Genomic DNA, 21,661 nt, shown 5'->3' with positions numbered 1-21,661 from the left:
TCTCATTGGCGAAGGAAGTTGTTCACAACGCTGCCCGCAGGTATTTCAGAGATCATTTGTAGTTATTTATACCTGACGGAGATACAGTGGCATCATGGACTATTCAAGAATCAAGATATCGTGAGGAACAACTGACACTATACAGCAGTCAGTCATACACTCGTTATCCCCGAATGGTGACGTGAATATCTGTCGCCTCGTACTACTGATCATGCTAACGCAAAATCAGGTATAATGCCTCGCTCCCGAGAGCAAGAGACTGCTGTATGTACATTCAGCCCGCGGCGTACTATACTACTAACTCGGTACGTTCGCTGCCATAGTCTGCGTCAATGAACTGAGGCAACTCAAGGCTCCTCCACTGATGCAACAAAGCTACTCAGGCTTTCAGTGCACGGCATTCCATGTAAGTACCTCAGCTTAGTGCTTGGATTCCTGCGCGATAACCCTACGGGCGAGGTTAGCCGGCGCCTGCACAGGACTATGCTCCTTACGCGTCTTCCGTGGCATGCTTCGCATGAGGCTGATAGCACAGTGATCCGTCTCCAAACGGCATTACAGTGTCGTTTGAAAGAGACTGATCGCCTCTGTCGTTAAAGAGTCTACGTGGCAATGTGGCTGTCCTCGTGCAGGCGTTGACGAGATGAAGACTGTCATCTGGCGTGATGAGAGGTTCTTGTTCTGCGGAATGCAGTAGTGTGACATCCGCACTGAGACTGCGTCGCTTATCGCGCTTTTCGTGGTGCTGGTATATATACAGGGGACAAAGAGGCTGGATCCTCATTCCGCATTCTTCTCTTGCGTTGTTCTCTCTTCATTTTTCACATACCCCCTTGAGCTTTTTGAATTCTTGCTGCCGGTGTTTGCACTATGTCTGGTTCTGCAAAGGCGGACATTGACAAGACTGCCGAGAGACTGCTAACGACCGGCGTAACCCTGAATGCAATACCGTCAACATCAGAGACCAGCTGGCTAGCGGTCGACGACTCGGATGACTACCTCCTGACGGGCACGGGAATTGTCTCGGAAGAAGCCGCTTGGACTGAAGAACCTCGAGTGCAAGAGCCATACGAGGTGGCCTTAAAGGTATGACATCGGTAGCCCGTCATGCCTACCATACCTCACAGAACTGGCACGCCGCAGGTCCTGACCACTGTGGACTATCCCGAGCTACCGGCAGTCACTTTCCGGTCTATATTCCTCGGCCTCGGATTTTCAGCATTCGGAGCGTATGTGATAACGTTCTGTTGCCACCTCCATGTGCTCACTACATGTTCCTGTGGCAGTGTGCTCGCGCAAATTTATTATTTCAAACCCCAGAACCTCACCGTATCCGCCTTGCTACTGCTTATTCTCTCGTTTGCGTTGGGAAATGCCATGCACGCTGTGCTGCCGTCAAAGGGCATTTTCAGATGGATCAACTCTGGTCCATTCAACAGTGAGTGCTTCATAGTCATCCGGTGCTCATCTAATACCGACTCCCTGGCAGTCAAGGAGCATGCAGCTATCGTTATCATGGCCTCAACTGCCTCAACATCGGCTACTGCTATTCAGGTCATAGCTGTTCAAGAGTGTGAGTAACTCGAGATTTCTTCGATGTGATTTGCTGACAAGTCTTCTTGCAGTGTTTTACAACCATACAATGGTATGTAGCTTTCCGGCTTACAGTAGGTGACATGAACGTGACAATGCGCTAGGATGCTGGCGTCGCAATCTTCACCCTGCTTGCCTCCCAGCTCGTAGGATATGGGTTCGCAGGCCTGCTCCAGGACGTTCTCGTCAGGCCCACGAAATGCTTCTGGCCTGCATCCAGTATGTCTTGCAGTCTTTGGAACGGTTAACGGCTCTGAATGACTATTCGACAGTCCAAACCGCCAACTTGTTCCAGGCGCTGCACTACGATGAGCAATTGTCGTCGAAGCGCGTGCGCGTCTTCTGGATTGTGTTCGCCGTGATGTTTTGCTGGGCAATTGTACCCGAGTGTGAGTGACTACCCCTCAACGGATACGTTTGACCGGATCATTACTCACTCGTGTGTTTCCAGGGATCTTCCCCGTACTCTCGGGGATATCCATATTCTGCCTCGCCGACAATCACAGCTCAGTCATCCGAAACATTTTTGGTGGCGCCAGCAGTAACGAGGGCATGGGGATCCTCTCGATATGTCTCGACTGGAATATCATATCGAGTCTCTGCTTCTGGGCGCCGTTATCCTATCAGCTGAACATCGACATCGGGATTTCCCTGGCGTACATCATGATGTCCGCAATATACTATGGCAACTTGTGGAGCTCTCTGTCATTCCCGTTCATGAGCCAGTCTTTATACGTGAGTGCCTTTGGATCTTCTTAACATATGGTGGGCTGAGCAACTGCCTCCGCTAGACCGCAAACGGATCCATCTACGATCAAACAGCCATTTTGACCGACGGAAAGTTTGACGCTACGAAATACGCCGAGCTAGGAGTTAGTCTCACAGAATCTTGTCACATTCTCATCATCCCAGTTCTCACTATGTTGTACAGCCTGCGTATCTGTCCGGGACGTTCGCCTTCGGCCTCATCACGTCCAATCTCTCCGTTGGTGCCCTCTTTACGCATGTGGCCCTGTGGCATTGGAGGGACCTCAAACCCTTCTTCTTGTCATTGAACCCGCGCAATCGCGTAGATCATGTCATTGATGATCCTGTGAGCTAAATTGCTGTCGACAGAACGTACACGCTGAGATTTTCCTACAGCACTGGGAGAAGATGAAGACTTACAAGCAGATACCCCGTTGGTGGTATGTCGCCGTATTGATCGGGGCCTATGCAACCGCCCAAGCCAGTAGGTGCCTGTGATGCTCATCACGACCATCGCAACTGACGATCATCCTTAGCCAATTATACCGGCGACTCCGGCCTTCCGTGGTGGGCCTTGACGGTCATCCTGCTAATATCCTTCACTCTCACCGCCCTATATGGCATCCTGGACGCATTGGTCGGGTTCTACAGCAACGCGACTGCGTTCTACGAGATGATCACAGGTGTGTAGTACGATACACTCCACACTGGGGATGACGGCTCATGCTGAAATGGCTCGCCAGCGTACCTCGTCCCCGGTGATCCTGTTGCCAACATGTACGGCTCATTGTACGGAGGACAGCCCATGATCCAGGCGTTCGCATTCCTGAGCGACCTCAAGCTCGGTCAGTACGTCAAACTGGCGCCGCGTGTGACATTCTGCATGCAGATGGCGGGTAAGGATGTTCAACTATCCTTGGCTCGGCAGAACGTTCTGACCGTTGTTTCACAAGGTACCGTTGTAGGGGCACTCCTGAACTGTGAATTCATTACATTCGTGATGAACAAAAATCATCGCGACCTGTGCTGATGTGCTTATTTCACTCTAGATGTCGTCGCGCTCTCCATCATGGACTCTCAGCGAGATGGTGAGGGCTGGCAGAGTTTGAAGCCCACGAACACTGCATGCTGACTCCATCGTAGCGCTCTTGTCGGTCTCCGGTACACGGTACTTATGCCCGTTTCGTTTTTGTCGACCGCCCATGTGCTGACTTCAATTGCCGCGACAAGGCTTTGGTCGGGTCTTAACGTCATCATATACAACAGTACGTCTTCTGCAGACGTTTATCCGCTGGATCATTACTCACACCAACTACAATTTCAGCGAGCGCCATTGCTTGGGGCGCATTGGGTCCGCAGATGTTCAGCGGAACGGCTTTGTATCGCATGGTACCGATTTCGTTGGCTATAGGCCTATTCCTTCCTTTGCCCTTCTACATCGCGGTGAGTGCTGAAATACAACAACCACCCATCGAAGTCGGCTCTGACGGTTCTTGTAGCACTGCATCTACCCGAAGGCTGGCTTTCAGTACTTCAATACATGTATCATGTTCCAGGTACGTCCGATATGCCCTTTTAAGTTCAAGGGTTTGTAAGTCATTGCTGATATGCCCGTCAGATTGCTGGGCAAATGTACGGCGGTATCACTAGCTACGTCAAGTGTGTCCCTCATATATTACATAACCTTAACTCTGGCTGACGTACTCGAACAGCACTTCCATGGTGATTGGACTGTTCACGCAGTGGTGGGTCCGGACTCGCCACCCTCGGTGGTTTGTGAAGTACAAGTGAGTCCCGCTCCAGTGTCTTGTCAGTTACACACTGTATCGACGGTGCGAACTACAGCTACCTCATCGCCTCAGCCATGGATGCTGGCACGCAGATCGTCATCTTTATTCTGAACTTCGTGAGCATCCACCCCTCTTCATACGTGTTTCCATCTATTCATATACGCTCTAGGCAATATTCGGGGCAGCGGGCAATGCGGTTGCGTTCCCGGAGTGGTGGGGCAATGGTGCGGATATTGTGACCGGACCACTCTTCGAACCCAGTCTAACCATCGTCCTTTACAGACTTCAACCTTTCTGCCGATCGTTGCCTCGCCGCATCCGATTGAACAACCCCTCGAAGGCGGAAGCATCGCAGTGTATCTGGGTATACTCGGACTTACAGACTACATGTACTGTAGATATCATAGTTTATCGACCACGGAACCGTCTATGATGGAACCAAGAAGCCAGTGTCAATCGGATAAATTAGATGCACATGGTATCAAGTGAGCTCTACAGATACTTTGCGTCGTGCGAGTGGTGTAACTAGCGATGCCTACGATCACGGTACAGTCCGGCGCGCGATCTCGTCTCGGATAACTTGCATTACTGCATTTGCGCTGACGGGTATCCTTTGGGACGGGCCGGTGGCTTGGAACACGGGCGGAAGGTCATCGCTCGTGAATTTTCTGGAGATTGCGTCAGCCCGAAGATGTTGGGAGAGTGAGCAGTTTTGTACCTGTCGTTCCACCAGGCGATGTACCTCATCCCTAGTGAACGGACTGCGAACTCCTGATCACGTACGAACGTGCCGGGTGGGAAGAACTCCATCAGCAACGGCGCAGCAGACTGTTCTGGCTCTCCCGCAGCAGTCGAGGACACTGAAGCGATCTCACGACCTTGCCACGCCGGAGGCGACATGAAGAGACTGTCAGCGAGCTGGTAGCCGTACGGGCCCAAGACGATCTAACAGGAGGATGTGAGCAATTATCACAGCACAGCCATGGATGCAAGTAGTCACGTACACTCGACCGAGCAATCGCGCTCATCCTGTCTGCCCATTCCCACCCATGCACACCAACGCTCCCATTGCCCTTGACGACATGCACCTCGCTCACCACGCCATCCCTCTGCAAGCTCTGTAGGCCAGCAACAAGGGCAGCATGGTCATCGTTGTTCAGCCTCGGGCCCGCGCCCATCGGCTCGTCTTGCATAGACACATACGTAACGACAGGCTTTCCCGCCGCCGGCTTCTTGCTCCAGAACGAGACCTTGCTCGACGCCGCCTCCTGGAGTTCCGGGAGGTGCAGGTAGCCCAGGAGCGCGTTGCGCACAGGCGCCCACCAGCCGGCCTTCATGCGGAGCCCGACGAAGGGCGCCGCCCACGCGGGCTTGCCGTCGTCGCCGCCGGCGCGCCTCACGAGATCGTCAGCGGCGGGCGACCATCCGCGACCCCAGAAGTCTCGCCCGCGCTCGGCTGCGCCACGGTCGGCGATGATGACGCGGTCGAATATCCAGGGGGCGTTCATGGAGATGAGGTCTTCCCAGTCTTCGGTATACCAGATGCCGAGGGTCGGGAGGGCGGCTTTCTGCAGAAGCGGATGGAAGCCTGGGCGGCCAGACATCAGTCAGGTGTAAACGGCTGAACGGATGGTGTACTCACCGATATATGACTTGATTCTGGGCTCTGTATGTGTCTTCGGATCGACGCCAGGGGCTAGTGGGATATGGGGGCTGGAGAATGTCGGGACATTGGGAAAGATCAACCGGAGTGGAGCAGGGACGTTCGCCAATGATCCGTTCCGACTTTGGGAAGACGAGTCCGAGGAGAAGCTGGGAGGTAGTGTGGGTGCAGCTAGGGTACTGTGTGTGCGGAACATCGAGAAGAGTGTATATGGATCTTGCGACTCGGCGTGGTCTAGTGCAAGCCATGAGGTACCGAACACCCTGTCATGAGATATGTTGGGATATGCGTATTGTTGGTTTACGAGGTCCACTCACCGTCCGCCGAAAGTACCGAGCTTGCCGATTGCATCAGCTGTGCTCACGATTTCCCATTCGTTCTCGCGTGGAGGGCGTTCACTGTTAGTAGATGAAGAAGCGATGTATTCCAGCGCTGGCAATGAAGACGGGTCATCCGTGACGAGGTAGAACGTCCCATTTGCCATGATTACGTTGTCCAATATCGAGAAGCCTTGCGCCCAAGCGTGATGAGCCACACTTCGTATCGCTATATGCGCAAAGTAGACTCACCCGGAACATGTGTGACAGCTCTGGCAATTGGTACCTCATTCTCCCATCTCACCAACTGCTGGCGTGGACTGACACCGTTCGATACGCCTATCCCTCCGTGCGCGTTACCGGCACCACGGCCAGGACCCTTGCCTGCCTCAGCGTTGTAGATAGCCGCAGTCCCGACAGGCCCTGCAGCTGTCGTGCTCGCCACCGCTGCCACCTTGCCCTCTTCCCACTCCCACTCGCCGGATATCATGTTTTCCAGCGCGTCCCGCCATTCTTTCGGCCTCCGACCGTTGCGGTCATAGCCAGGGTCCTGGGCTCCCAGTCCTGCACATAAGCAGCCAGTCAGACTCGTTGAGCGCTACCGTACGACATACACAGTGCGCGTGGCCAAAAACAGCTGGAGACGCGACTGCCAGAAGGAGCACGGGTGTAATAACACTTACCAATAGCGGAGAGATATGATCCACTGAGCTTGGCTGGTTTCACGCCTACGAGTTGCAGTGAAGCTTGCAAGTTGAATGATAAGATGAAGACGGTTAGAGAGAATAGGACGAGGGTGACTTCGCGACGAGTGGGTGGGTAGAGCCATCCTTTGTTGTGCGGCGACATGGTAGGGACAGACGCGCTGCGGTATGAAGCTCAGGAGCTGAGTCGCAACGTAGCGGTCCCAGTATGACTATTGAAATCAAAGGCGAGTGTCCATGCAATATAGTCCAGTCAGGTTTCCTGCGTATTCACTGAGCGTACCGCACGCGGTACAAAGGGCCGTGAAGTCGTCAGAAGTAAAGCCCTAGGCGCAAGCGATAGAGCAGGACAATAGTGTACGAGGAAGGGACCGACTGAAGGAGTGTCGTGTCGAACGGCAGGAGACTGGACGGTGGCCTACGGTGGCGAGCACGATGCGAACAACCGAAGCGAGCGCTGTGTTCCCCGCGACCTATGTCGCGCTTTCCATAATGGGAATTTATACTGAACGCCCACCACAGCCCGCCGCCAATGTTCGACTCTGACCGCGAGCCTCTGCGCAGCCGTTCTCATCATGAAGCATGCACCGAAACTGGCAGTGCTGTCACAACATCGTTGACTCAACGGTACCCAGTGACATTCTATACTGGCATTTCTCGTACTTATGTATCACAGAGTCGCGAATATGCCAGTAAAAACCGACGGCCACTGATTCAGAATGACTTGCTGTGCCATGTACAACATTGCGCTCAAGGCCCGACAAGTGTGGGACTCACCTCTTGCAGAATTTTAGCTCCGTCTTAACGAAGTTGTCAGGCCGGCACCGAAGTACTACTGTATAATATGAGCGCTGCTCTATCAGTACTGTCGCGTTTGTATAATAACATCATAATCTTCGCGTTCACCATGCTTATGCTCATATCATGTCGGCAGCGTCGCACAGTGGACTCACGCACCGAGACCGGCAGTGATGCGAGATCCAAACAGATGGTGATTTAACCCGCAGGAGCATAACCTTCGTACGCAAGGCCACATCCTGGGAGCGGGATCGTAGATACCCTTTCTCCTCCGTTGGGAGAGCATGACGAGCACGAAAAACGCCGAAAACGACAAGAGAACACGACAGGTCCTACTCGGACCGAGTGCCAGTTCGTCCGGATCGTCGTTTTGGCTGGAAGGTATGTCGTTGTAGCTATCGACTGGTGTACTCAGGCTGAATATGCGGACTTCTGTCTCTAGCCTCGACTGCCCTAACCCAGCTGGGTAGCCGGCCGGATCCAGTAATGTGGTCAAGAATCGCCATTGTGTGGACCGTGGAAGTCAATGGGTGACAAATGTCTGCGGCAACTGACAGTCTGTGTGTCCTACTACTAGGCGTCTCTGCGTGGCTGAACCTTATACAGTCGATAGCTCTTATATGCAGTGACGCCGTTGTTCTCTGGTCTGCCCTCGCCCTTCCTCGACCCGCTGGCAAGATGCACAGTGCCACGCATACCATCGAGGACATCGCTGCCGCAATTGCCGATAGGCTCAATCACACGTTGTCCTCCGTCGATCGTGAACCACTGATAGAGCAGCTGGAGACGATCAGGCGACTAGCAAGGGAACTACCGGTGTCCTCTAGTACCAGAGAGACATTAGCGACAGAGGCGCAGAAGCTCAGCGATATTGCGCGCGATGTCGTCGTCGTCTACGACAACGACAACGACAACGATGATGATGAGGATGATGACAACGATGACGACGACGATGCCGATGACGAGGATGTCGCCACCATCGATGAGGAGGTCGCATCCATCGACGAGGAGGATTCTCAGCCTGAGGCTTGGGCGATACAGGCTCCCGTCTCCAGAGTGCAAGCGCAAAACATAGCTGATCAGCTGCAACCTATCATCACAAGCCTGGAAGCTGCGTGTGCATGCTGGTATGCCACCCTCTCATATTTCTATAATAAGTCTGACAATTCTATGGCAACAGCTACGCACCCAAGGATACCGATGATGTTATTCAAACCGTACGCATACTCCAGGAGGGTATGGGCTTGCCTCTCCCGATTCCTTGGCACATCATCGAACTTGCCGAGTATTGGGTGCGCTCTGTTGGGAGCTGCGGAACGCTGACCGTGGGCGCGTTCGATTCCACGATACAAGAGGAGCTGTGTTGTAGTGTGAGGATCCCTTTGCACGTGAAGAGCTACAAACCGTTGCGCAGGGTCGTGTTTACGATCGAGGCGCACGACCAAGGTATGTGCCTTTATTCTTTGCTTCCGTCGGTGGTGTACAAGTGGAGACACCAGCAGGCCTTCATAGTGAGCGCTGGAAGGGAACAGGGGCTGTTCCGGAAATTGCTTGAACGTTCAAGTTGGCCACGTTCCTCTGAGCTATGCATTCCTGTGCCGTCTGGCTTTCTCAATATGCAATCCTCACTTTGCTCGTCTTCTCAGGTTGGTGCAATTCCATCGACGATGGCTCCTGGACTTGGTTCGAAGCAGACAGCCAAGCCGCGTGGAGGCGGGTCATCGTACGCAACCCTCCCGCTTCCGGGCGCTTCCATACGTACCGCATACAATGGGACTTGTCTTTACCTAGCGATATAGAGGTGGACACTCAGCTACATGAGTGGTTGGGCCGCTTCCCTGCGGGTGAAGAACTGTCGGTTTTCGCTCGCGCCCAATTCGGGGCATGGCAGAACTTTGTTAGAAAGGTGGTGGTGGAGAGCTATAGTGCCTGCGTGTAACGTCACGGTCTGCGTGACTCGGAGTGCTCGTATTCATTTGCGCCACTATTTCTGGATGGAAGACTCGGAGACAGCTATGAAAGCCCGAAGGCCTGAGGCCTGAAGGGCTTGATGATGTATAATACCTTCAGTTGCAAAAATCACACGTCGGCGCATAACGTGAGGCTGTAGCGTTTCTTGACGACAAGTCCGCGTCGATTTTGTTTCGGCTACATCGCTCTGGGCGATGCCTATCAAATTACGCTTCCCTCGCTCATTGCATGATGAGTCGTTGAGAGTTCACCTTTCGCCAGCCTGACTGAAGGAAAGCCTCTCGTCCCAGCCATGCAAAAGGTCCACTTCCGGACTGCCAAATGGCGCAGCTTCTTTTGCCTTCACATCTGCCAATTCATCCCCTTCCACTCATGATGATATCGAATGATAGAAGATGGACGAGACGGATCGCATTCCAGACGGAAATTGATTCACTGAGCAACCATTGTCAGATCGTCGATACAATAAATCTTCACTCGGCCTCTTTGTCTGACAATCCCTTCTCTTCACCGACCTTCTCCTCAATAACGCCGACATCGTACGACTCGCTCGTCGACTTCCCGTCGACCTCCTCCAAGTACTCCATCAGCCCATCCAGGTGCTTCGGCGCACCCGCCTCTTCCATCCTCCTCACGAACTCCCGCTGCTCCGGGACCGGGAACAGGCAGTGCAGCGCCCAATTGACGACGAAGGAGATGCCGAAGCCGACGATATAGTTGAGGTCGTAGATGTGCACGGTCGCCGCGCTGACGGTGTGGTTGGACACGGAGCCGACGAAGCCGGTAATGCACGGCGCGACTCCGCCGAAGAAGGCGACGAAGGCGCGCCAGTTGATACCACAGGTGTACCAGTATATCGACCGCTTGTCACCGATGTACACGTCGGGGACCTTGAAGTAGCGTCTTTGGATGACGTAGTACTGGCTGACGAGCTTGAGATAACATGATTGTGAATATAGTAGTGAGGAATCGAGGAAGGCAGGGAACGTACCAGGCCAGTCATGGGACTAAGGAAGACAGAGTACGCACTGAGCACCTCTAGGAATACACTTGAAGAGCTGAGGAGCTGCCAGGGGTTGGCAGCCAGCGAAACGATGAGGACCATGTATGCACCTCGGCGCAAGTTGATGTACTTTGGCCACAACGCAGCCACATCTACACCGCCGGCGACCTACCGCGAAGGTCAGCTGAATCCGATGCCGGGAGTTGATGCAGACATACCAAATTCCCAGGGATGTTGATACCGAGTTGAGTAATTACCCAGCCGAAAGCACAGAAGAAAGTAGACGCGCGCGAGCCAGAACCACCTGCCTTCTGCGCTGCTAAGAGCAAGCCGGGTGGGTTCCACAGGGCTTCGCCATAACGTTCAGCGGTCGCAGCGGTAATCAGTATACCAAAGAGAGAGGTCAGGAAGGCCGTCACAGGGAAGGTGACTGGCGAATATGTTAGCGCGGGTATTTTGGGGACGAAGGGGGTTGCCTACGAGCTTGGGCCATGATTGCCCGTCTCTCCGGGGTCTTTGCAAATCGTGTAAAATCATTATCGTTAAGGATACCCGCAGCGATGCCCCCAATCTGAGCCATGATGCCACTGCAGATCGCCCACGCCAAGCTAGACTTGTCAAGAGCCTCGCCGGACGAGAGGACACCGCTGGACAAGCCGCCTTCCATGGTCGCGAGCGCCCATATAAGCATTGCGAGCTGGTTAATGAAGACGATCACGGAGCATATCTTGAAGAACATATTGAGTTTGTGCGGGTGAATGTACGTCAACGGAACGCAAATCAGCATGAAGAGCACGTAGCACATGAACTGCGCGCCGTTCATGCCTGTGCGCGCGGGGAACGGATTCGGGATGCGGTCGATGTGCCCCGGGAAAATGGCGCGCAGGCAGACGAGCACGCAGAGACCGCCGTTCCAGGCTTGCACGGCGACTAGACGGCGGACGATGATCAGCGGTGAAGGAGTGACGGAGAACTGGGCCCCGGTACTCACACCACACGACGGAGAGCAGTATACGGTTGAGGACGGCAAAGTAACTGCCGTTCATGCCGAACGCTATTCGTGCGATCGCCGGATAGCCAATGTGGTAGTAGGCTCCGGACGTTGAGTTGAGTGTGCAGAAGATTGCAGCTAGGCTGTCGTGTGATGTGAATTAGAACAGCGTATAGTACAGAGGGTGCAAATTACGCACATGTTCCCGAACGCGATGCAGATGATTGCTTGCCACCAACTGAGCCCATCAGCCACGAGCGACGAGCCAGTCTGATACCCGGAGATGTTCATGTTAACCAGGATCCACAGTTCGACGAACTGCCTCGCCCCCCATGTCCTCCGCGCAGGTTCGACTGGCTTCAGATCATGGTTGTTCCATCGGTCCGCTTGCGCCTCCTCCTGATTGGGCACTTCAAGCTTCTGGAGCAGTCTACGCCGCATCCCCATGTTTGTCTACCGGTGACAGTGAGCAGACAAGAGGTGGTTCCCTTCGGCAAGTCTGAAGCTATCGTTTGATGTAGACACCGCGCTTTTTCACGACCTGAACGTCGCCTTTGATAGCCTGCAATACGTATCAGTGGTGCGACACGATAAGATTGGGAGTACTCAAACCCAAACCCGAAGTATCATAGTAGCCGGGAAGGACATCATGCAGGTGCTTCTTAGTGCTTATCATGCACAAGTACTTACAACATCTAGGCGTCCGCTGACCGGGACCATCCATCCGCGCCGGATGGGTCGTATCTTGCATATGAATAACCGCCCACCGTGAGCGAGTCCCATTTTTCAGCACACGTACACCGTCTTTGATCGTTGGCTACAGTCAAAGTGCAATGCCCTCAAGGAATATTGTCGAGCGCGGGCCTTTCTAGCTGGATCTGAAGTATTTTTGCAGTACTGACTCCTCGGCCCCGATTTGAGTTCGGACAGGGATGTGACACGACCGAGTCTTCGTGGCTTCCAGTTGTGCAAACAATGCGGCATAACATGGCAAGGAGTACAATTCCGGGGTGCGAGAGTGGGTGCGGAGGAGCGAGGAGGAGGAGGAGGAGGGGGGTCCATTTAGCCACCGGCCGATAACGCACGTGCGTCTCGACTTCTTGACGGCGACAGCGCTCACTAGGTACAACATCGCAGGCCAGTCGGACCGATCGTGTTTGACGCGCGAAGGCGGATCAAAACGCGTGACCACCGCGTTGCCCCCACGCGTCAAAGTCGCGTCTCATCCAGCATGCATCCCCTCCAACCCGTCTGTCGTCGTCTGTGGCTGTTCTCGACGCAACAGCAGCCATGCAGCATCGCCCCTCGTCTACCCAGCAGGGCTAGGGGCGCCCCAAATCGCCGCCTCATTTGCCAGACGGCACCCCGTCGGAAAGAGGAGTCCGAGTTGCCGAAGAGCACGGGCAAAGAGGTACGAGCAATACATCAGACTTGGGCGTCGACTGACTGAGGTGGTAGGGAGCAGATGATGCACAGGCTGAGGCGGCCAAGGCACCCTTGACGAAGGAGAGCCCATTACCACTCCTACAACGGCCGTTAGGCGTGCTGGAGAGACCATCATCGCTACCGCAGTCATTGGAGCAAAAGCGGGAGGAGCTCCTCGACCAGGAGAAAAGACTGAAAAAGCGCCATGAGCTGTGAGTCTCATCGTCACAGTCCGATGAGCCAGTTGGTTGACACATATCCCGCAATCACAGGGTGAGGGAAGCTACGAAAGGCTATTTCACCGACCTGAACCAGACCCGGCGGTATGGCGGAAAGACTTGGGTGGCGCCGAAGACGATGATACGAGAGGATGTGAGTAATCTATCTCGCTAAGACAGGTCGCCTGACGTTATCGGAGGTGGCCTGGCGTTGAGCTTTTTTTCTCCTTTGCATCGGACATATCATGGTTGCGCTGTGGGGTGCTATCCCATTTTTGTTGGAGCGTTGCGCCAGGATGGCGCGGGGGTCTAGCAGTCGACCACGTCGACCCTAGAGTTCCCGCTGACAGTTCAGGGAAAGGAGACCGTGAAGGTGACTATGCCTACTGTCTTCACCGTGTCTCCGGTACACCCTCGTTCCCCGACTGACCTTCCTCTATACCCACTGAAACCTCAGCTTTGCTGCGGGCCCAATCGCGCCGCAGATTGTCCTCGTTTCACGGTGTTTTCTCCCATGTAACTTTCACAAGGGACTGTTTAGGCCCTTCTTTTGATATTTTCGCTGGTCTGTCATCTTGCAGTCCATCGCTAGACGTTCGTTACTAGGCCGCAACCAGCGCCGCTCTATCTCCTGCGGTGTATGTGCCGAGGTCCAAGTAGGCCGACTCAGACGTGAGGATTCTGTAGTCTCGCATCTCCGGCTTTCGGCTTTCCTTCGCTATTCCTGAGGGGTGCCACTTCTTGAGTGTTCTAGCCAGTTGGTAGTGTATAGCGGTGCATCATGGATGGCCTCTGCGCATGGTAGCCCCGCAAGCTACTCATCACCTATCAGGGACTCTGTCTAGAGTTGTTCGAACGGCTGACAGCATTTCTCAGAAAGCCCTCTACTTCCCCGACATTGTCGGCACGAACCTGCAATCGAAGTCTGGCGTCCACACGACAAGCTTATGTACAGGGAAGGTGTCAGTAGTAGCCATGCTCACGACGAGAGTATCAGAGGTGAGCACGCCGCCACACGCCCTTCTACCCGCCACTTAGAAGACAAAATGTAGATGCAAGTGGCTCACTACATCCAGCCCACGCACGCACAATACTCTTCTCACCCTATGTACCGCTACGTCCAGATCAACCTCCAGGAGAACCTTCTGAAGTCATTGCTCGTGTCCCTGTTTTCGTCGAGCATTCGGAAATCAGTCCCTGAGAAGCTCTGGGAAACCTACCTCGTCAGCAACCAAAACATGGAGTGCGTACAATATCTCTGCCCCATCTCATCCTTGGACTACCTGATTGACAGCCGATACCCCCGTCGACCATAGCTACGTCCGCTACGACATGGGGATGACGAACAGCCGGATCGGTTACGTCTACCTCGTCGACGAGCAGTGCAGGATTCGCTGGGCGGCGTGCGCGGATCCATTGGAAATGGAGATTGAGGCGTTGAAGGTCTGCACTGGGGTTTTACTCAACCGATACAACAAGGGCTCTGCCGATGCCACTTCGTGACATGCGTAGTGTTGCTGACGCCACCTGCCGCTCGCTACGCAGCGCCTCGGTTGTGTGGTGCGTTGCGTCTATCTCCGCTTCGCGGGTGGTTGGCTGACATTGCACAAACTTAGGATTTATGTAGGTTGTGTCGCGGCTTGTTTAGAGCCCCCTTGGACCTATCTGCGCATACTCGTAGCCTTGACATTCTTACCGTGCTCTGTGACAAATTTGAAGAGAAGGTGCTGTCTGCTCTGAAACCCATTAAATTCGCTCCAACCAACTACTCGGTAACTCCACCCTTGGGATACAGCACAGCGTTACACGATCTGAACGTCTGACATCCGTCTCATCCGCACGCGTCCGTCGCGGCCGATGTTGTCGTACAATTTCGGCGAAAGTGTGGACTTTATGCTCACGAGTAGCCGTTGTAACCGTGCTCCGTTGTGCGTCCAGCCTCTGTCTGATATTCGCTTCCCCGTGCACAAACGCTTGCGTCAATGACGGATTTGTGTGAGCCCTCTCTCCTAATTTCGAAATTTCATGGCTGAATGACTTCTTCACCACAGGTGCTGATACAGAATTGGAGCCGGACGTACAAGACCCGCAAATTGATTGGGTTGGCCGCTCCCCCACAACAGTGGCTATGAGAGGCTTCCTGAGATGATTGAGTAACTGTGAGAACTTTGCAGATCATTTCCCCTCGCCCCCTTGCCCATTTGTCGTGACTGACGTATTCTCAGCTCGTTCCACGTCAAGAACTTCCTCCTGTGTCGCATAGCGGTGTTTGATCGTCCTTGCGGCCTCGAGCAGACAAGGAACGGCCAGGAATGCTTGAGATAGGCGTCCTGAAACTTCTCGAGACGACACCTCTCTGGGACACGCGAGTCCACGTGCGACGTCCATTGGTCGCCAACAGCGTGTTCCCCGCACCTCCACGTCTCGCGCGTCCCTTCCATGGCACTCCCAAGCAAGCTTTGGAAGCAGCGATGTTCTGATACACGTCCTGTAGGTGCGCTCCAGGCAATCTGATACGCACACTTCAAGTTCTGAATCGCCGTTCCGTGGACGGTTCGAGAACGGTTGGTGGGTGGCTGGCGCCCGGTGAGTTCGTCTCGCTGGCTTATCGTGCGTGTGAGGCACCCCGGGTGCGTTTGGACCGTTCATTTCGCCCTAGCGCAATCAAGGACTTCGACGCGGCGGATCCGTGCTGCTGCTGCGCGGCTCGTTTCTCGTCGTGTCTCTCAGGAGCACTGCGAGAGAACTGTCTGCGACAGCTGAGCGCAAGGTCCGCACTCCTTCGCTATGCAGAGTGCGACCCAGGGTGCCTCAGATGGCTTCTTGCAGCGCCCTACAGGTCAACTGACTACGCAACACAGAATGCCACGTAGCCCACAGGTCCTGAGTGCCGTGATGGCGTCATTGGTCAAGGGCACGCCCATCAGAGCCGTTCCATGCTAGGTAGGCCTGCCTCCCATTGTGATATGACAAGAATGCGTCGCTTACACGTAAGCTTGTCCGAGGTCGTTGCCGTCATCGTCGCGGGCGGTCAGGAAATAGATCAATGATTGTCTACTGGAAGCGGGTGTGCTTTTGCTGGTATGAGATGTTGGAGGTGAACTAACGATTGCTGCTTCATACAGTATTTCATGTCCTCCGACTTTGTTGATCGGTGACGTCGGTCGGTCGTGGCTGTTACTCATCTATACTGCGGCCCTGTACGTTGATAACTCGTTCTGTCACTACACCACTGACGGCACATCCTCGTACATTAGCTCCACTGCCCTGAAGTCGTCTTACGAGCAATAGTAACGCCGCATCCATGGCTTGTGTTAGGGCCCTCAAACTTAGTGGCAACGTACGTCCTGTATCTGTCGCCCCTTCCAGCAGTCGATAACACGTTGACCCCTTGTTCCAGTGCGTCGGACCCGGTGTTGCGAATGTAAGCACGACGATCCAGATCATCGGGCCGAATGTGCGTACAATGTAAGGCCAGCAAGAACGCAAGTGTGATACATGCGGCGTACGGGATTCCTTACCCTGTCTAGACCTCCAGCCTCCCATGATCTCCGTCCACTGTCATCGTTCACTGGACCGCCTCGAGAGCAGTCTGACACCTTCGCTTCATTACTCTGCCTTTCCTTGAAGCTATGCATTTCGCATTCTGGGGTTCGTGAACGCTGTGCATATTCACATGTTTTTCGACGGATGGGGAGGCGGCAAGTCGCATTCGGATCTTGATCAATCTCGAGATCTATGCGATCTGCGTGGCTGAGTCGTGTTCACTAACTCTACTGACAATGCTTCCGCCCCGTACCCTTCATTCTGAAGACTCGGTCTTATCGCATACCCTCATTGTGGCTTCAGCGTACGAGTAGAAAATCACCTTTTACTCATCCCGAGCCATACTAGAGTGGACATTCGGTGGCAGGACCCCAGCTTAGCGCCCGGGCGTTCGACCGGCTGGTCCGGGACGCTCCCAGAACCTCATATTGGCGAGACAGAATAGACAACAGGTGGCTGAATGGATGTGAGCACTAATCTCGCATTATCTGGGCGGAGCAGGCGTGTTGAGAAATTCCATAGGATCCCACAGCCACTCGGATCCGTGTCGGTCCCTTTGTGAAGAGCCGCCACGAAGGGCACCCCGGCCTCATGGTGTACACGCCCTTTCGGTCTGTGTGTCACGTTCTCGCCAGATAAAATACGGACGCTCCAGGTGCCATGTCTCCCCGTCCTTGGGTCCCTCTGTGCTCTGCGGTCCACCTATCTATCCCGCGCATCCTCTCTTCCGACGCCGGCCGCCATGGTCTCCTCTGAGGTTGCAAGTTCGCCATCACCGCCGCCGCTTGGCACGCTCATCGACGACGATTCCCTTGAGCTCGTCGAAGTTCTTGGCTATGGTGGTTATGGTGTTGTCTACCGAGCCGTAGACGTGTACTCTACGGAGCCCATCTCCTATGCCGTCAAATGCCTTCCTCACTCGCCGAAACGCAATGCCTCTCGTCAGCGCCAGTTGCACTTACGCGAGATCACTCTCCACCAACTCGCCTCTGCGCACCCCAACGTCGTCACCCTCCACCGCGTTATCGAGGACCCAGAGTACACCTATATCGTTATGGACTATTGCGAGGACGGCGACCTGTTCTCGCAGATCCTTCATCATCGCCGTTATCTGGGCAATAACGAGCTCATTAAAGACGTATTCCTGCAGCTGCTTGACGCAGTCGAGTACTGCCATTCTCTGCATATTTATCATCGCGATCTCAAGCCGGAAAACGTGCTCTGTTTTGACGGAGGTCTGCGCCTCGCCATCACAGACTTTGGGCTCGCCACGACCGACACTGTCAGCACCGAGTTCCGCACGGGTAGCGTGTACCACATGAGTCCGGGTAAGTACGATGCATCAGCGTTCACGGTATCGATACTGATCATGTTACAGAGTGCCAGGGCGGCATCTTCGCGCCAACGAGGACGTACTCTCCCCTGTTTAACGACATCTGGTCGCTCGGCATCATCCTGCTCAACCTCATCACCGGTCGGAATCCGTGGAAGTCGGCGGCAGCCGATGACTGCACGTTCCAAGCTTACCTTCGCGACCCCCTTCACTTCCTCCCCACTGTGCTCCCTATCTCAGAGGAGGTCAACATGCTCCTGGTGCGGACGCTCGAGGTCGACTGGCGCAGGCGCGTCACCCTCCGCGAGATGCGCAGCGCGATCAAGGGTATCGAGAACTTTTACTCTCCGGATGTCCTTTTCGAGGATAGCATGGCGCGGTGTCCCTGGGAGGCCGGAGTCCGCGCGGAGTCCGACAGCGAGTCCTCAGAGGAGGAAGAGATTGAGCCTGAGCTGCAGACGCGGCCCCACGACGAGGCCCTTGTGTCGTCCTGGACCGACTCCGATTCCGAGATGGTCTTCGCGACGCAGTCTGAGACCGAGCGGTCGTCCTGGGCGGACGAGTCCCTCCGCGCACGTCACGACTCGTACAGCCGCTCGATGTCGCCTTCCCCAGCGTCGCCGCTGTTCGCGAAAGGCAACCTGTTTGACGCACTCGACACCCCGAGCAACCCCTCGACGTACTCCGTCCTGTCGTCGTCGCCATCGATACCGTCGCTCCCGAGGACGCCTGGTCCAGAGAGTGCGCAGTGGAACCAGCCCGCCAACAGGCGTCCCGCTCTGCGCTTGAACGTCGACATGAACGGCAGGCCGACGTACTACGATGACAGCGTCATGATGATCTCGGCGCGCTCGTCCTCGATGCACACCGCGCTGGAGGCGCAGATGGAGGCATATGGGATGTACTCGCCATACCTCTCCGCCATCGTCCCCGACAAGACGTCCTACCTCATGTCGGCGACGCAGGCGATGGACATCGAGACGCCTGTCACCGGGTGCGCAGACGTCGACGCGAAGTCAACCTACACCTACCCGACCATCGAGGCCGAGAACTCCACGTCGGCCTTCAGGGCAGAGTCTCCGACCCTTGGCCTAGGCGACCTCGAGTCCATATCTGGCGAGACGACCGCGATCGACCGCTTCTCCTACACCTGGGAGCACCCCTTCTCCCCGCACAACTCCCCCGACACGACCGGCTCGTATTCGTTTCTTGACTTCAGCCCGACGCCCACCTCGCCCGCGCCGCGCGACACCCGCGCATGGTACTCGTCCTTTTCCTTTCGCTCTTCCGACCCTCTGGCCGCGGGGGCCACCCCCCAGGCGTCATTTCTTGCAGCGCCTACTTCGCCTGCTCCTCTCCCCATTCGTCCGCCGCTTTCGCCGGCGCACGTCGGCGCGCGCGAGCGCAAGCGCACCGCGTCGACGCTCAGCTTCCTGAGTCCGCTCAAGCTCGCGTTCCCCCGGCGCTCGTCCTCACCCATCGGGCGGTCGACCGCCGTCGAGCCCCGCGCGTACGGGCGCGCCACGCACTCCGACTCTGCGCCGGCCGCGCTGGGCACGAACTGGGCGTTCTCGCAGTCGACGTCGAGCGGCCCCGCGCCGCAGCCGTACCTCTGCCTTCCGCCTACGGATTCGTCGCATGTGCATAAGGACGAGGCGAGGGTCGCAGAGACGCAGCGCCCGCGGAAAAGACTGAGGTCCGCGCGAGCATGGTTCTCGCCCGGCAAACTGTTCTCAGCTGTGCTGACATGACTCTGACTGTGACGACCGCACGACTATCTCGCTATCTTTATTGCTCAAGCATCCTTCGTATTCATACTTCGCACACGGATATCTCACATCGCATTCCGCATTCCGCATCCCCCATTCGCCATCCCACCGCAGCACATTGCATCCACACCCACCCCTCATCGATCATCATTGGCACTCATCATTGACATCACATCGCTAGGTTGCATTGTATTTGGACTAACTTTATCTCGGTTGAGCCGTGTACACTTCTGTAGAACACTTGTTGTACTATGCACCATACCTACCAGTATGCCATATGCCATATGCGAACGACGCTCTTTCGTTAGTGACGACGAACATATCATAGTGAATATTTGCATACAGTGAGCGGAGCCGGGTCAAACGAGGCACGCATGCTCCTCTCGCTGCGAATAGACTCAACGACTACACAGACAGATCCAGGACTCAAGCTAACTTAAATAGTCCGCAATGAAGCGGTGAGCGATTGGTACTGCGAATCTCGTACAATCAGATGTCCGTGCTGCAATAGCGCCAGGCGCGGCTGCGCTGCAATCTACGTTGCTTCGCAAAAAAGAGAACGAAGAGTGCCCAGCGAGCAACTAAGCTGTCACAACATACTGCGGCTCTCTCACCGACATGTTGTGGAAAAGACCCAATTAAGCAGCTATAGGTGTCGCGACGTACAATCACCGCAGTGGAACCAACTTTCTCCCCCGTGCGAGCTCTATCTCGTCCTTCGTCCGCATCCCCATCGGCTTCGACGTCCTCTTCCCCGGACCTCCAATCCCATCGCCCATCCCCACGGGGTCGCGTCCCGGCATCAGCATCTGCATGACCGTGTTGACGACCTGTAGCGGGTTCCGGCTCCCCCACACCTTCACGCTGATGTCCTTTATCCCCGCCGCCTTGAGGATGTGGTAGACGTTGGGATTACAGTGCAGGCCGAAGCCGACGGGGCGGGGGCGCATGATGACGCGAGTCGAGCCGAACTTGTGCTCCATCTCCGTCCAGATGGTACGGTCCTCGAACCGTTGGATGTAGTCCATGTTCCGCACCGCGTTCCGCACCGATTTGTGCAAGGCCTCTAGGAATACACCCGACTTCCCTATGCCAACGCCCACAAAGCCATTCTGGTTGCCTGCCACCATGACGATCCGTTGGCTGGCTATCTTGCCCTTCCCCGTCTGCTGTATGGCCATGAGTACGTTGACCGGGAACATGTACAACTTCCCATTCCGTATTGCATGATTCATCGGCACCTCGTTGTAAACGCTAGTGTATTCCGCCCTGGCTGCGGATTCGGTGCCGAGCTCCTTGCGGAGGAGCTCGAACATATTTTGTTCGTCGTTACGGATGGTGACCGTATTGCGGAACTTCGTGCGACGGCTAGGCGCGAAGGTGTGGCTCTCTACGAGGTCCATTCGGACGTCGGGGTCCATGAGGTTGGGGACATCGGGATGCACGCGGTCTGGGATGCCGTCGGTCTCGCCCTCGGCGTCATTGTCTGTGGGCGAGCTGGCGAAGCCCGACGAGGTGTCGGTAGCGTAGCGGCGGACGGCTGGCGTCGACGTGCGTGCCCGCACGGCGAACTTCATGGCCATGCGGCTCGTTGACGCGGCCCGTAGAGCATTTTTGGCGGCGTTCATCGGGCTCGACGGTGTCGAGCACCCGTATGAGCACAGTGCGGTGGTCGTGGGCGAGGACGGAAAGGGCGTGACGCAGAATGTGCGCGCCTCGCCACACCCGCTGGGCGTGACAAGCCGTGACCTGCTGTCTCTCGTGTCACGTTGTGAGTCACACGCACGCGTACT

At 55.4% G+C, this 21,661-nt stretch overlaps 7 protein-coding genes across 7 annotated transcripts; 4 read left to right on the top strand and 3 right to left on the bottom strand.

Annotated features, from left to right (window-relative positions):
- Positions 1-870: 870 nt before the first annotated feature.
- On the top strand, positions 871-4,667 carry C8Q71DRAFT_875902 (OPT oligopeptide transporter; the record flags this gene model as incomplete). The annotated part of the gene is made up of 24 exons (XM_047928403.1): positions 871-1,086; positions 1,144-1,229; positions 1,287-1,438; positions 1,490-1,573; positions 1,626-1,645; positions 1,698-1,812; positions 1,866-1,982; positions 2,045-2,328; positions 2,385-2,465; positions 2,525-2,686; positions 2,737-2,824; positions 2,877-3,023; positions 3,084-3,236; positions 3,294-3,320; positions 3,390-3,428; positions 3,484-3,508; positions 3,571-3,605; positions 3,665-3,783; positions 3,840-3,896; positions 3,959-3,999; positions 4,053-4,127; positions 4,186-4,246; positions 4,300-4,354; positions 4,413-4,667. The coding sequence occupies 24 exons, from the start codon at positions 871-873 to the stop codon at positions 4,454-4,456; spliced, it is 2,283 nt and encodes a 760-aa protein (XP_047776075.1). The 3' UTR covers positions 4,457-4,667.
- Positions 4,576-7,042, bottom strand: C8Q71DRAFT_197365 (uncharacterized protein). The gene is made up of 7 exons (XM_047916922.1): positions 6,794-7,042; positions 6,363-6,674; positions 6,111-6,303; positions 5,773-6,056; positions 5,135-5,718; positions 4,849-5,075; positions 4,576-4,798 (listed from the first exon to the last, which is right to left on the bottom strand). The coding sequence occupies exons 1-7, from the start codon at positions 6,957-6,959 to the stop codon at positions 4,672-4,674; spliced, it is 1,893 nt and encodes a 630-aa protein (XP_047776074.1). The 5' UTR covers positions 6,960-7,042; the 3' UTR covers positions 4,576-4,671.
- An 843-nt stretch (positions 7,043-7,885) lies between these two features.
- C8Q71DRAFT_197276 (uncharacterized protein) lies at positions 7,886-9,709 on the top strand. The gene is made up of 4 exons (XM_047916921.1): positions 7,886-7,993; positions 8,055-8,739; positions 8,793-9,058; positions 9,259-9,709. The coding sequence occupies exons 2-4, from the start codon at positions 8,150-8,152 to the stop codon at positions 9,549-9,551; spliced, it is 1,149 nt and encodes a 382-aa protein (XP_047776073.1). The 5' UTR covers positions 7,886-7,993; positions 8,055-8,149; the 3' UTR covers positions 9,552-9,709.
- A 263-nt stretch (positions 9,710-9,972) lies between these two features.
- Positions 9,973-12,220, bottom strand: C8Q71DRAFT_197228 (NCS1 nucleoside transporter family protein). Its single transcript, XM_047916920.1, has 6 exons — positions 11,777-12,220; positions 11,578-11,720; positions 11,067-11,516; positions 10,805-11,016; positions 10,575-10,754; positions 9,973-10,515 (listed from the first exon to the last, which is right to left on the bottom strand). The coding sequence occupies exons 1-6, from the start codon at positions 12,022-12,024 to the stop codon at positions 10,057-10,059; spliced, it is 1,692 nt and encodes a 563-aa protein (XP_047776072.1). The 5' UTR covers positions 12,025-12,220; the 3' UTR covers positions 9,973-10,056.
- A 571-nt stretch (positions 12,221-12,791) lies between these two features.
- Positions 12,792-14,962, top strand: C8Q71DRAFT_774964 (ATP10 protein-domain-containing protein). Its single transcript, XM_047924569.1, has 7 exons — positions 12,792-12,988; positions 13,036-13,214; positions 13,275-13,374; positions 14,097-14,219; positions 14,273-14,463; positions 14,537-14,780; positions 14,837-14,962. Exons 1-6 carry the CDS (start codon positions 12,809-12,811, stop codon positions 14,721-14,723), a joined length of 960 nt encoding a protein of 319 aa, XP_047776071.1. The 5' UTR covers positions 12,792-12,808; the 3' UTR covers positions 14,724-14,780; positions 14,837-14,962.
- A 2,096-nt stretch (positions 14,963-17,058) lies between these two features.
- C8Q71DRAFT_197130 (kinase-like protein) lies at positions 17,059-20,193 on the top strand. The gene is made up of 3 exons (XM_047916919.1): positions 17,059-17,232; positions 17,289-18,094; positions 18,145-20,193. Exons 2-3 carry the CDS (start codon positions 17,509-17,511, stop codon positions 19,848-19,850), a joined length of 2,292 nt encoding a protein of 763 aa, XP_047776070.1. The 5' UTR covers positions 17,059-17,232; positions 17,289-17,508; the 3' UTR covers positions 19,851-20,193.
- C8Q71DRAFT_774957 (uncharacterized protein) lies at positions 20,176-21,563 on the bottom strand. The gene has a single exon (XM_047924568.1). The coding sequence runs from the start codon at positions 21,494-21,496 to the stop codon at positions 20,537-20,539; it is 960 nt and encodes a 319-aa protein (XP_047776069.1). The 5' UTR covers positions 21,497-21,563; the 3' UTR covers positions 20,176-20,536.
- Between the last annotated feature and the right edge of the window lie 98 nt (positions 21,564-21,661).

Source organism: Rhodofomes roseus (genome assembly GCF_022264815.1).
Source record: "Rhodofomes roseus strain CIRM-BRFM 1785 chromosome Unknown C8Q71scaffold_19, whole genome shotgun sequence".
NCBI classification, from domain to species: Eukaryota; Fungi; Basidiomycota; class Agaricomycetes; order Polyporales; family Fomitopsidaceae; genus Rhodofomes; species Rhodofomes roseus.
Note: the sequence above shows the minus strand (reverse complement) of the source record. Positions and strands in the feature narration are given on the sequence as shown.

Coding starts and splice junctions, on each gene's coding strand:
- C8Q71DRAFT_197276 (XM_047916921.1), top strand. CDS start 8,150: ATGTCTGCGGCAACTGACAGTCTGTGTGTCCTACTACTAGGCGTCTCT. Junction 8,740..8,792: donor GAAGCTGCGTGTGCATGCTG/GTATGCCACCCT, acceptor CTATGGCAACAG/CTACGCACCCAAGGATACCG. Junction 9,059..9,258: donor GATCGAGGCGCACGACCAAG/GTATGTGCCTTT, acceptor TCGTCTTCTCAG/GTTGGTGCAATTCCATCGAC.
- C8Q71DRAFT_197228 (XM_047916920.1), bottom strand. CDS start 12,024: ATGGGGATGCGGCGTAGACTGCTCCAGAAGCTTGAAGTGCCCAATCAG. Junction 11,017..11,066: donor GGCAATCATGGCCCAAGCTC/GTAGGCAACCCC, acceptor CATATTCGCCAG/TCACCTTCCCTGTGACGGCC. Junction 10,755..10,804: donor TCAACATCCCTGGGAATTTG/GTATGTCTGCAT, acceptor CCTTCGCGGTAG/GTCGCCGGCGGTGTAGATGT.
- C8Q71DRAFT_197365 (XM_047916922.1), bottom strand. CDS start 6,959: ATGTCGCCGCACAACAAAGGATGGCTCTACCCACCCACTCGTCGCGAA. Junction 5,076..5,134: donor GCGCGATTGCTCGGTCGAGT/GTACGTGACTAC, acceptor TCCTCCTGTTAG/ATCGTCTTGGGCCCGTACGG. Junction 4,799..4,848: donor ATCGCCTGGTGGAACGACAG/GTACAAAACTGC, acceptor CGCAATCTCCAG/AAAATTCACGAGCGATGACC.
- C8Q71DRAFT_774957 (XM_047924568.1), bottom strand. CDS start 21,496: ATGAACGCCGCCAAAAATGCTCTACGGGCCGCGTCAACGAGCCGCATG.
- C8Q71DRAFT_774964 (XM_047924569.1), top strand. CDS start 12,809: ATGCATCCCCTCCAACCCGTCTGTCGTCGTCTGTGGCTGTTCTCGACG. Junction 12,989..13,035: donor CGAAGAGCACGGGCAAAGAG/GTACGAGCAATA, acceptor CTGAGGTGGTAG/GGAGCAGATGATGCACAGGC. Junction 14,464..14,536: donor GTCAGCAACCAAAACATGGA/GTGCGTACAATA, acceptor CGTCGACCATAG/CTACGTCCGCTACGACATGG.
- C8Q71DRAFT_197130 (XM_047916919.1), top strand. CDS start 17,509: ATGGTCTCCTCTGAGGTTGCAAGTTCGCCATCACCGCCGCCGCTTGGC. Junction 18,095..18,144: donor CGTGTACCACATGAGTCCGG/GTAAGTACGATG, acceptor ATCATGTTACAG/AGTGCCAGGGCGGCATCTTC.